The 12,820-nt window shown below is 31.0% G+C and overlaps 1 protein-coding gene across 4 annotated transcripts in view; it reads right to left on the bottom strand.

Moving 5' to 3' along the window:
- The window catches only part of Cep290 (centrosomal protein 290), an 84,907-nt gene that overhangs the window by 26,758 nt on the left and 45,329 nt on the right, over positions 1-12,820 (bottom strand). For all 4 annotated transcript variants that reach the window (XM_071609657.1, XM_071609659.1, XM_071609658.1 and 1 more), the window contains exons 29-38: positions 12,471-12,582; positions 10,336-10,791; positions 9,391-9,555; positions 8,422-8,529; positions 8,069-8,203; positions 6,180-6,446; positions 5,452-5,559; positions 4,270-4,469; positions 2,726-2,939; positions 1,632-1,769 (exon numbers count right to left, since the gene is read on the bottom strand). In XM_071609657.1, coding sequence (XP_071465758.1) covers positions 1,632-1,769; positions 2,726-2,939; positions 4,270-4,469; positions 5,452-5,559; positions 6,180-6,446; positions 8,069-8,203; positions 8,422-8,529; positions 9,391-9,555; positions 10,336-10,791; positions 12,471-12,582 — 1,903 coding nt within the window. The remainder of the gene's footprint in view (positions 1-1,631; positions 1,770-2,725; positions 2,940-4,269; positions 4,470-5,451; positions 5,560-6,179; positions 6,447-8,068; positions 8,204-8,421; positions 8,530-9,390; positions 9,556-10,335; positions 10,792-12,470; positions 12,583-12,820) is intronic.

Here is a 12,820-nt window from a genome sequence, read left to right as displayed (position 1 = left end):
GAGATTTTTAAATACTATGAAGCATTAAGAGTAATATAAAACAAAATCTCTGACTTCAAGTAGTTTCTAATCTACTTTGTAAAGACAAAACATCAAAGGGCAGCTTGTAATTCCTGGAAGTATATATAAGCCATTATGTAGGAATTCAGAGTTCTTAGCTGTTCTATATGGTGACAGTGACAGAAACATGAAGCCATCACTATCCACAGTTTCTGAGTAATACTCTTATAATAAGTGTAATACGGTAGCTGCTTCTGTATTTTCAAAAATATGCCACTCTAGAACTGTGACTACACTAGAAGTCACAATTAATATCAAAATAATCTGAAGGCCAGTTTTATCATGATGTTATTTGCCCTATAATGTCTTATTTGACTAAATGTATTTCTTTTGAATAAATTATTATAGATCAAAGAGTATTACTACCAATAAAAAATTACTATTATAATGTTGTTCAGGAAATAATGCCAAGAGTTAATATATGGGATGACATCTAATTAAAAAGCATCTACATAGCAAAGGAAACAATTAGGAATGTGAAGAGAGAACCTACAGAACAGAAGAAAATCTTTGCTAACTACTCTACTGATTGAGGATTAGTATCTAGAATATACAATGAACTAAAAAAACTTAACACCAAAAAAATCAAATAATCCAATTAATAAATAGGCAAATGAATTAAACAGACATTTCTGAAAAGAAGAAGTACAAATTACCAGCAAATATATATATATATTCAACATCATTAGCAATTAGGGAAATGGAAATCAAAACTACACTGAGATCATCTCATATCAGTCAAATGGTAGTCATCAAGAGTATAAACAATAAAAAATGCTAGAGAGGATGTGGAGAAAAAGGAACACTTTTACACCGTTGGCAGGACTGTAAATTAGTACAACCACTATGGAAATCAGTATACTAAGTTTCCTCAAAAGACTAGGAACAGATACAGCATATAACCCAGTTGTACAATTCCTTGGTATTTATCCTAAAGAATTAAATTCATTATTCTATACTGATAAATGCATATCCACAATTCACAATAGCCAAGTTATGGAACCAGCCTAGGTGTCCATCAATAGATGAATGAAAATATGGTATGTATACATAAAGGGAGTTTTATTTGGTCATATAAAAGAATGAAATAATGTCATTTTCAGGAAAATAGATGGAACTTGAGAACATTACATTAAGCAAAATAAACCAAACTCAGAAAATCAAGGGTCATATGGTTTCTGTCAAAAACAGAAGCTAGAGAGGAAAAAGGAAAAGAAAGGAGGGGGATCTCATGAAAATCAAAAGCAGATCAGCACAGTAAAGAAAAGGGAACAGGAGGGAAGGGAGGTAAAGGGGAAATACTAGAAAATTATATTGGTCAAATTATATTGTTTAATTGTGTTCATGTGTAAATATGTAACAATGAATTGCCACCATTATGTACAACTATAATGCACCAATAAAAAGAATGAAAAAATGATATTCTTGAAAAGTGTCTATATGTGTATCTATCCACTAATAATGCATTACAAATCCCCTATTTATTATTAAAATTACTATTATTAAAGTGGATTCCTTTCAATGGGAACTATCAGGAATTTGGTTATATTAATGCTTATGTTGATGTTCACCTTTAGCTCTCGTGTATGTCGATCAACAATCTGTTGAACATTAAGATTTGCTTCTTTCTGAGAAGTTACAGAAATAATACGTTCTTCAGCTGCTGCTGTCATTTCTGCCCTGAGTTCCAAAAGAGCTCGACTAAGTGCCTAAAAGTTACAACATACATACATTTTTAAAGGAAAATTGATATTTTAATTGAGCAACATGACATAAAAAGTAAACAACCTCTATTTCTTGCTATTATTTTCCTAAAATCATGTATTTAATCAAATGAAATTCACAACATACTTTTCAAATGAATTTTCATAAGTGATTTATATTTAATTCTTTCCAAATTGAGTAAAATGGTTTAAAATCTTGACAATGATATGAGAATCCAGCATAAATCAATCAATTTATATTACAAAATCTAGGAATGTTTTTTTCCCCAATATCCAAATTTAGATATTATAAATCATTCACTGAGTGAACGATTTCCTTCATGATTTCAGTCATCCTTCCATATGAAATTAACTAAATTTAGGTAGAAAGGATAGGTACAGGAATAGAAAAGCCTTGTTGAAAGTAAATTTTATGAGCTAAGAGAAAATTAGGAGTACCTCCTAAATGTTTTAGGATATCAAATCTGAGATGAATGGGGATGAAAAAAAACCTAACAAGATAATCAACCAACGGCTTCCCATACCACCTCTGTGATTCCCTTTTTTGATCTCTCCTCCTTTTCACGATCATATATCCTTCTTAGTTACCCAAATCAAATTGTTCAAAACCGCTTAATTATTTGAAACAGACTCAGCAGCATAAAATTCCAGTAGAAAAGGAGAAAAAATGTTAAGCTTTTCTTTCCTTTCCTGCAGATAATCTACAAATTACTGATGACAACATAGACAAAATGAACTACATCTACATTTAAAAACAGCACTCAGTTAAGGTTATTTAAAAACTATCTTTGAATAAGTCTTATTTAAGTGTATTAGATAAATACTCATTCTTTTTACTCTAACACAGATTAATGCTATTATCTTTTACCAATTTATAAGTCTTCAACTATCATTTTTTTCTATGTATTTCTAGAAAATGTTAATAATATGTTATTATTTACTTTTTGCTGTTTTTCTTTCAAGGCTAATTGACTCTTTAGCCGTTCTACTAGATTTTTCATTGTAGTTGTTGGAGCTCTTGAATTTGCTTCTTTTTGAGCCTCAAGTTCAGACTTTAAACTCTGCAACTCCTTTTGTGACTGGGCCAGAAGACACCTTAAATCCTCTACTTCTGCTTTCACTTTTTTCACTTCAACTGCATGGTTTTCTTGGAGTCTGAAAAAAACAAGAACATGTATACAACAGATTAGCTGCTACAAGGAATATCTTAATAAAAATTTTATAAGTGTATAAAACAACTACTTGAAGTATTTCATATGGCAAATACTTAAAAGATAGTTCTACAATGATTTGAAACTGCACAACTATAAATTTATTTTAGGCTTAAAAATCTGTGTCTCAATAAATTCCTTGATATATTAAGAATCTCTAATATACAGAATGCTGTGACACTGTATTGTCACAATAATTAATAAAAAAAATTACTGTTATTTAGCAAACATTTATTGTGCTTCAATTTTGTGCTGCACACTTTAAGATGTGCAAACAAAATTTCTGTAGGTACATGTGACTTTGCAATTTTCAATTTACTTCCTTATACATAACCATTAGAATTTCATATAACCACTCCAAAAGTGAGAAAGAAATTTAGGGGTGTAGCGAGAACACACGGTCCTTAAAGGAAAATATCCCTGTTAAACTACAGAACAAACAACTTGTGAGCCAGACAAAGGAACATAGGAGACAGAAAAGGGCCTAAACAGTGCATGAATTACTTGCAGCTATTCAGTTCCCTACTAGCTTTCTGTAACGTAACAAAACAGGAAAAAGACTTCAATAAAAAGAAACCACAAACCTTGTGAGGTTGGGGCTAACCTTTGACTGGACGTTGACCATGTGGCCTGGTCACCTAATAGACCACCAGAATTACAGACAAGTTGATCTAAACCAAAACCTAAATATCAGACCTAACCCTAATCCTAACCTTAACCCTAACCTTAATGGAAAAACATGATCCTCCCTTAATATTTCCCAATCCCAGAAGGCAGGCCAATCCCTTTGGAGGACACATAGTCACCTAATTATGTACACTAATCAAATCTTAATTTTAAGACCTGGTGGTGTGTCTCCCCCTCAAGATAGCCTGTATTCTGCTTTTAGAGTCTATTTTCACCTTCCACATTGTAAAAAAGCTCTTCCTGTCTCAGATCAAAAGAACCAAAGTACTGTCATTTTCATTGTCCAGAGGATGAAACTGACACACAAGTTACAAATGAAATTCTGGAGAATTTGGATTGGTCTTTGAGTCAGACTAAATTCAAAAGATTGCTTTTCTACTTCCTCCTAGAATGTTACTGAGCCTTCCTAAAACCTTGTTTCCTAATCTAATAATTGGGGACAGTAGCAACTATGTCATAAGTAGTCCTGAGTATAAAATGAGATAATATACATCAAGGTCTTAGTACAGTGCCTGGCAGAGCAAATGCATTCATCTTCATTATATCATAATTACCATTTAGTTTTAAAGCACAATTCTAAGATTTACCGTAATTTGACTTTTTCAAATTCTTTGATTTTTAAATCAGTGATTTCTTTTTGTCTCTCTAAATCTTGTGATACTTTCTTTAGTTTCATCATAAGTGAGGAGAGAGAGTCATCTTGTTCTGCTACTGTCTGTTCCATCTCAGCCAGACGAATAAAATGCTTATTGGTAGGAACTGGAGTAGGAGACTGTTTTATTAAATCCTATGAAACAAGAACATATTAGCCATAGGCATTTATAATTCAATGCCACAGCATATTTCACAATTTTAATTTGGTTTTTCAAATGATCAAAATATAAAATTTAGTAATTTAAATAGCAATAAAGTCTTAAAGAAGACAGGAAATAGCTTATTTTTTGTATTCCCAGTTTTTGCAAAGTATCTATATGAAGTGGAGGATCAATAAATGCTGACTGAATTAATGAGGTAAGGCTCAAGGATTCCAATACTGCCCAATAAACCATTCAGTCCCAAGTTTTCAATTCTGTGAATATTTCAACAAAATTGACAAAGGTGCATTAAAATAGGTTGAAAATCTATTTATATCCTTAAATATACTACATATATATTTTCATATGTATACATATATATATTTCATATATTTTCTTACATGGATGTGAAATACATATTTTCATATATGTACATGGAAATAAGAATGTATTTTTTAAGACACTCTAACCACTCACCTATTACTTTTCTCAGAAGAATAGACCTCTAAAAACATAATTATTTCAAAGTTATCACAGTGATATATTTAATGTTCAATTTAAGTTTTTATAGGTGTTCCACATCTGGGATAATGGGACAAATGAGTTAAGAAGAAAGGTCATTTTACACATACACAATGGAATGATTAAAACAGGTAAGAATTAGCTGAATTCAAAAGGTGCAAAGCACTTAGATATAAACAGAATGAGTAGAATTTGAAAAGAAAAGACTTAAGTCAGATCTCATAGGAGGCTCTGAATGCATGGCTGAGTATAAACATGATTTTGTGTGTAGTGGTAAGTTACTAAAGGATCTGGGTCTAAAGAAAGGAATTACCAGAGCCATATTTCCAAAAGATTATTTTAGAAACAAAAAAGTGAGATGACTTCTACTCTGATAAACTGAAGAGTGGCAAATTTTAAATTATAAGATCTCAAAAATCAAAAACAAATAGAACAAAGTTCTTAGAATCTTACCCATGCTGTTTGCTTGAATTTACTTAGTGAACTATCAGCTTGTAGTTCTAATTTATGATGAAGAATATGAAGGTCTTCCTCATGCTTCTTAACAATTTCTCTTTGCTCCTAGTATACAAAAAAATCAAAACTATATTTCAAATCATGATTCAAATAAATTCACATTCCAAAGGTCTTAAAATGTTTAAAACATTGTATTTTCCTCAATCCTCTAAAATCCCTTTCAGATAGAGAATGAATAACATCTGCATATATTTATCTAGATCAGTATACAATTCCCCTAACATATGTTTATGAAGACAACCCTAGCTTTCAGTCATAATTTATGTTTAACATTAAAATAACATGTCTATCATTTTTTCAATTGTTTCTACGTTTTTTTAAATATTAGATTTTCCCCATACAGTTCTAGTAAACCTGATTTTATTGATTACCAGTGTGACAGATTTCTTTTTAACTTACTGCCTCAATCTTTACTTATAAGCTCAATTGGTATTTCTCAGACTCATATGCATTAACCATGATAGCCATTTTTGGTTTAGTTAGTTCACAAAGAAAAAGATACACAAACTTCCAGTTTTACTGACAGCTGTATAATGCAATGATGTGAAAGCAACATTTCCTAAATTTGAAAGAAATAAACTATCACTTTATGACAAAATAAATTTCACATTTAACTGAAAAACACAATGTGAAGTAAAATAACAGGATAAAATATGACAAAATACCTCTCTGGCTTTTTCTAGAAGATGTTGATATTTCTTTAATACTTCTTCCTTTTGATTTAACCTTGCTTGCATGTTTGCAATGGTTTGATGTGCAATTTTCATCGTATAATGCCATTTTGGTTCCATGTCTTTTTTGCCTAACTCAGACAAAAGTTTTTCTCGTTCTGCAGTGGCAGGCAGTCGGAGCCTCAATTCATTGATTACTTTGTCTCTTGACAGAATATTTTGCTCTGCTAATTGTAAAGCAGATTCTTTTTCTTTTAGCTTCTGCAGTTAAATCAAAATGAATTATTAAAGTGTATTTTTAAATACTTCATTTGAGTAGTTTCACTTTATTTTTCACATATTTATAATAGCTGAAAGTATTGATTATATTGCTACATTTTTATGTGATAAGAGTTATTTGCACACATATTTTAATTTACTTATAAATTATCACGTGCTAAAAACATTAGCATTATATTCCATGTATGTATAATGTCAAAATACACTCTACACATCTAAATAAAAACAAATAGAAAAAATAAAAAATATCTAGAGCTCGTCTATTCCTCCCATGGGGTTTATAAATGATGGTGGAAAGTGGTGATCATTATTATCCAAAGTACATGTATAAAAACACAAATTGGTGTGAATATACTTTGTATATAACCAGAGATATGAAAAATTGTGCTCTATATGTGTAATAAGAATTGGAATGCATTCTGCTGTCATATATAAATAAATGAACAAAATAAAATAAAAAATAAATTTAAAAACTTCATCATTATGATGAAAATAAAATTTAAATAGGGCATTTTATTTAGATTCTTCACCTTAGATCTAGAAATGAATGGTGGTGTTATATTTGCAAAGAAAAATGTAAGAAATCATTCTTTTTATTTGTTATTTACCATGACTACTGGAGCATTAAAAGACTTATCTGTAAAAGTCAGCTGAGTATAAGACTGGATTTTAGCAGCCCAAGTCAACAATCTACAATTTATTTAAACAATGCAGAGGGCAGGAGTGGTAGCACACACCTATCATCCCAGCTACTCAGGAGGCCACAACAGGAGGATTTTTAAGTACCAACTCAGACTGGGAAAATTAGCAAGACTCTGTCTCAAAAATAAAAAGGGCTGCGGAAGTAGGTCAATGGTATGGCACTTGGCTAGCATGTGTGAGGCCCTGGGTTCAATCTCCAGTATAGGGAATAGGGTTGTGGAGTTGTTCTTTAGTAGAATTAAGGCAGATATTCTGTTGTAATTCAGTGGCAGTTCACATAAATGACAAATCTTACAATTACTAAAGAAAACCTAAGTTTCCTAAATTGAGTAAAAGTATAGAATTTCATATGAAAACACTTTTAAAATATATTTACAATTAGCATGTTTAGGTATAAATAAAAATGGAAATAATACTCAGGTTATATTATTTTCTAAATAATTAACAAAACTGATTATATCACCTCTTAATCAAAATTCAATACCTAACTAAATAATTTCTAGTTTACATTCACTCTTAACTCCTCCTTAAAATGAATGAACTAAAAATTGATTCATAGGATACATAGTAAACACTACAAAATAAAACGTAAACATAAACAGGGATGAAAAGTTCATACAAGGGAAGGTAATATACTGCTCATAAAAATACAATGAAGTATTCTTTTTACTTCCTTTGATGCTCATTTTTACTGATCAATGTGCCCAAAAGAGACAATGCCCAAAAGCAATTAAATGAAGATTTAATTCAAATTAGGTGTACTGGCAATTAAAAACATTATATGAGAATAGAAAAAAAAATGCAATTAGCAATAGATTTGTTATTTTTTGAATCATCATCATTAATGTTATTTAGAAAATTCCACATAACACACTAATCAAAATGTAAAATCTTCTAATTACCTCTTCCAGTGATTTGCAAGTTGCCTGTGTTTCTAGGATTATTCGAATATTCTCCTTAAGTTTTCTTAGAGCAATCTCAAGTTGATTTGGAATAGGCAAACTAGGGTCTGGCATTGATCCTGTAGCTTCTTCAAACTATTAAGAAACAATATGTTTTAAAACCAGCAGTTAAAACATTGATACTAAATAATATTAATTTTCACAAATGTATAACAAAATGTAGATTAAACCTCATATTTTATGTATAAAAAGATAACATCAATTAAAATTACAACTGATTTAGAAAATATTTCTGTAGGTTAATGCTCTAGGCCATGCTTATTAGTAGCAAAAAGGATTACTCTCATTCATACCTTTTGTGCTGCATTTAGGATTTCATTTTGCTGACGTTCAAAAATATCTAGTTGACGTTCCAGCTCAACTTCTCTTTGATCCCAGGCCATCTGTCTTTCTTCATGAAACTTAACAAGAACAATATGTATCAGACATGTACACAGAGACACCAGGCATATAAAAACATTTTACATACATTTTCTTACTTAATCCTTATAACACTTTGAGGTCACTATACAAACTCAGGAGGTGAAGTAAATTGCCTAATCCCATAGAGATAGGCAGGTGTGATGTTAGAACTTCAATCTATTATCTATCCATTCATTCATCCATGCATCTAAAACATATCTAATGGCATATACCCTGTGCCAAGCACTTATTGTAGGCAGTACAAATATAGGATGAAACTTATATTCTAATGAGAGGGAAACAGCTAATTACAAGCAAGTATGCAATACATCAGAGAATGACAAACACTATGGATCTTGATGGTAGAATTTACCATTATATATTAGGTGGCTGATGAAGGTTGACTAGTAGGTTAAGATATTTTAGGTAAGATCTTAAGACAGTGAAAATACAAGTTACCTAGGGCAAGAAAATTTAAACAGAGGGAACAACAAAACCTCTAAGATACATATGTGCTTGATGAGTTCTTTCAGCCTCCAAATTGAATAATTAATTCTAGAGTAAGCTACCTTCTATCCATTAGTGAGAGCAAGCAGAAACTATGGACATCATATAATCAATATGAAAATAAAAAGTAATTTAAACAAATAAGTCCATTTATATATTGCTCTTTTTAAGCATATGGTTAAAAGCAAATAAATAAATATAGATTTTAGAGTAACAAAAAATGAGAAACAGATTACTTTTTAACCTATTAATAATGGGAGTTATACTCAATTAGGAAAACAACAGCCACTTATGCAATATTCTTATGTTTAAAATATTAGCAAACAAAACAAAATGAATGCATAAAATGAAACCTTGTTCTGCTGAACAATTTCTTCCTCCAGACTGCTGATTGTATGCTCATATTCAGATATTATATTATTCAAGTATTTTATTTCTTCTTTATCTTTGACTAATTCTCGATTTAGTTTAAGCTCTTGAAGACGATGTTCTTCTATTTTCATATGCCAATTGATTACCTAAGATTTCCAAATTATATATATATATATATATATATATATATATAAATATAAATGCTATGAAATAAATATTTCCCTGTTGATCACAATTTTAATTAAAATTAATTAACATTCTATAATAAAATAATATATAAAGTTATCCTTGGTGTAGTTACATGGAAAAGTTTATTTAGGATTTCCATAGACTTTTCAAAGAATATGTGGAATATTACAATAAAACATTCTTCAGATTATGTGGGAATGGATATCACTAACATTCACTTTCATTTTTACATTCTCTATTATTTGTTTACTGAATATTTATTGTAAACATGTCATTGAAACATTGAAACTAATTTCAAAAATGGAAATCCTAAATATTTCCAGCCTAGAGAATAGGGGTCAGTTGCAAAATAACTATTTTTCATTTAATTCCTTCTAAGTTGAGGGTTAAGTCATTAAACAATAAATGTGTGCCTAATATTTACAAATAATTTTGAATAGATAATACTTATGAAGAGTAGAAATCAACTGATAAACATTTAATAATAATTAGTATTAATTGATATATATGAACTTTCTGGTGTTTAAAATTCTTTCCTATTTTACGACCTAAGTATTTTTATTAAATGCTTGTGCTTAGAAGAATCTCATCTTTACAAATAATAAAGAGTAAAAATTCCTAATTTATAACATCAAAATGAATTGTAATTAAAGTTTTTATTGCAAATTAAGCACTTCATACAAGCACATATTAAAAACTTAAAATTTTTAATACTAAACTTAAAAGTAAATGTTTACCTTTTGGGCTCCCCTGGCATCTTTTAAAGTGCTTATTAACTCTTCTAGGCCCCGTAACTTTAATTCCATCTCCAATGCTTTATTCTCCATATTTCTATGTTCTTGCTGAGAATTTTTCATTTCTTCCATTATCTTCAGTTTGTCATTTTGAAGCTGGATCATTGTTTTAGAGAACTTTTCCTGTTGCGCCAAGGGTAAAGCTCCACTAAATTGCCTGCGTAGAGACTGAATTGTTTGGCGCAAATGTTTTGCTCTGTTTCTCCCCTCCAAACGAGCATAATAGAGAGTCTGTTCTTTTTCATCCAGTTTCTGTTCTAAGCGTAAATTATAGGTTTCCATCTTCTGTAGTTTAGATGTAACTGACTCCAACTTACCAAGAGCAGTGGCTTCACTAATTTGAAGAGAGACAAGATGTTGGTGTAACTTAGCAATTAGTGCCTTTTCATCAGATTGAGCCTAATATTAAAAAATAATAATAATACACCTTAGAGTAAGTTTCAAAATTTCCAGTGAAATTTATCATGGATTAAAATTTTAAAACAGTGTGGCATCCTACAAAAACCTAACTTTGCTTTAATACAAATAGTTATCAAAGAATTGTAAAAGGAAACTTGGAATCAAATAAACTTAAAATCCAAATCTGACTAAATAATTTCTGAATATTACTATTTATTTTAACTTCCACATGTAAATCACAAACACTGGTAGACACTAATGTAGACAACGTTATGTGTTTTTTTTTTTTTTTTAATTTTTATTGTTGGTTGTTCAAAACATTACACAGTTCTTGATATCATATTTCACACTTTGATTCAAATGGGTTATGAACTCCCATTTTTACCCCGTATACAGATTGCAGAATCACATCAGTTACACATCCATTGATTTACATATTGCCATACTAGTGTCTGTTGTATTCTGCTGCCTTTCCTATCCTCTACTATCCCCCCTCCCCTCCCCTCCCCTCCCCACTTCTCTCTCTACCCCCTCTACTGTCATTCATTTCTCCCCCTTGTATTATATTTCCCTTTCCCCTCACTTCCTCTTGTATGTAATTTTGTATAACCCTGAGGGTCTCCTTCCATTTCCATGCAATTTCCCTTCTCTCTCTCTTTCCCTTCCACCTCTCATCCCTGTTTAATGTTAATCTTCTTCTCATGCTCTTCGTCCCTATTCTGTTCTTAGTTACTCTCCTTATATCAAAGAAGACATTTGGCATTTGTTTTTTAGGGATTGGCTAGCTTCACTTAGCATAATCTGCTCTAATGCCATCCATTTCCCTGCAAATTCTATGATTTTGTCATTTTTTAATGCAGAGTAATACTCCATTGTGTATAAATGCCACATTTTTTTTTTTTTTTATCCATTCGTCTATTGAAGGGCATCTAGGTTGGTTCCACAGTCTTGCTATTGTGAACTGTGCTGCTATGAACATCGATGTAGCAGTGTCCCTGTAGCATGCTCTTTTTAGGTCTTTAGGGAATAGACCAAGAAGGGGAATAGCTGGGTCAAATGGTGGTTCCATTCCCAGCTTTCCAAGAAATCTCCATACTGCTTTCCAAATTGGCTGCACCAATTTGCAGTCCCACCAGCAATGTACAAGTGTACCCTTTTCCCCACATCCTCGCCAGCACTTGTTGTTGTTTGACTTCATAATGGCTGCCAATCTTATTGGAGTGAGATGGTGTCTTAGGGTGGTTTTGATTTGCATTTCTCTGACTGCTAGAGATGGTGAGCATTTTTTCATGTACTTGTTGATTGATTGTATGTCCTCCTCTGAGAAGTGTCTGTTCAGGTCTTTGGCCCATTAACGTTATGTGTTTTAATCCTCAAAAAATATTTGTGAGAAAATGTGAAAAGCTACATAAAAATACAAGAGAATGCATTGCTTTTAAAGAAGTCTTAACTACTACTCATTGTCTTTGATAGGCAGCCAGTATGATGCATTTGTAGGATTTAAATGCTTTTCTGAATTATAAATGGTATTTCAAATTAAAGTATTTCTCTTTTCAAGTTCCACCAAACAAGAAAAAGAGTCTTTGGTGGGCATATTTTCTGATTGAAACTTTACTAATATCTAACAGTAATTTAGGAAAAAAGTAGATTGTGCACAGAAGAGGCAGTAGTGCACATACCTGATACTCTACCAGCTGCGTTCTGAGTGATTCTACTTCTTTTTCCCTGGACTGTTGTTGAGCATTTAAGATTTCAACTTGTCTTTTAGCAATATCAGAAATTTCTCTCAGTCTAAAAAGTGAAAAGGTATTTCAGTAACAATCAAGTACATTTTCTTTATAACAATAAAATTTCAAATTTCTAGACTCCATTCTGAAAATGATATTAACTTTCATCATCTTTTCTCTATATAAAATACAAAGGCTTCAGGGATCTTCTGAATTGTTTAATAAAAACTAATTTTATGAGATGTTAACGTATGCTACAGGAAAAAAAAAAAAAACTGTTCCCAACATCCCTTTTCTTTGAA

The sequence above is a fragment of the Marmota flaviventris genome, chromosome 3, assembly GCF_047511675.1.
Source record: "Marmota flaviventris isolate mMarFla1 chromosome 3, mMarFla1.hap1, whole genome shotgun sequence".
Classification (NCBI taxonomy): domain Eukaryota; kingdom Metazoa; phylum Chordata; class Mammalia; order Rodentia; family Sciuridae; genus Marmota; species Marmota flaviventris.
Note: the sequence above shows the minus strand (reverse complement) of the source record. Positions and strands in the feature narration are given on the sequence as shown.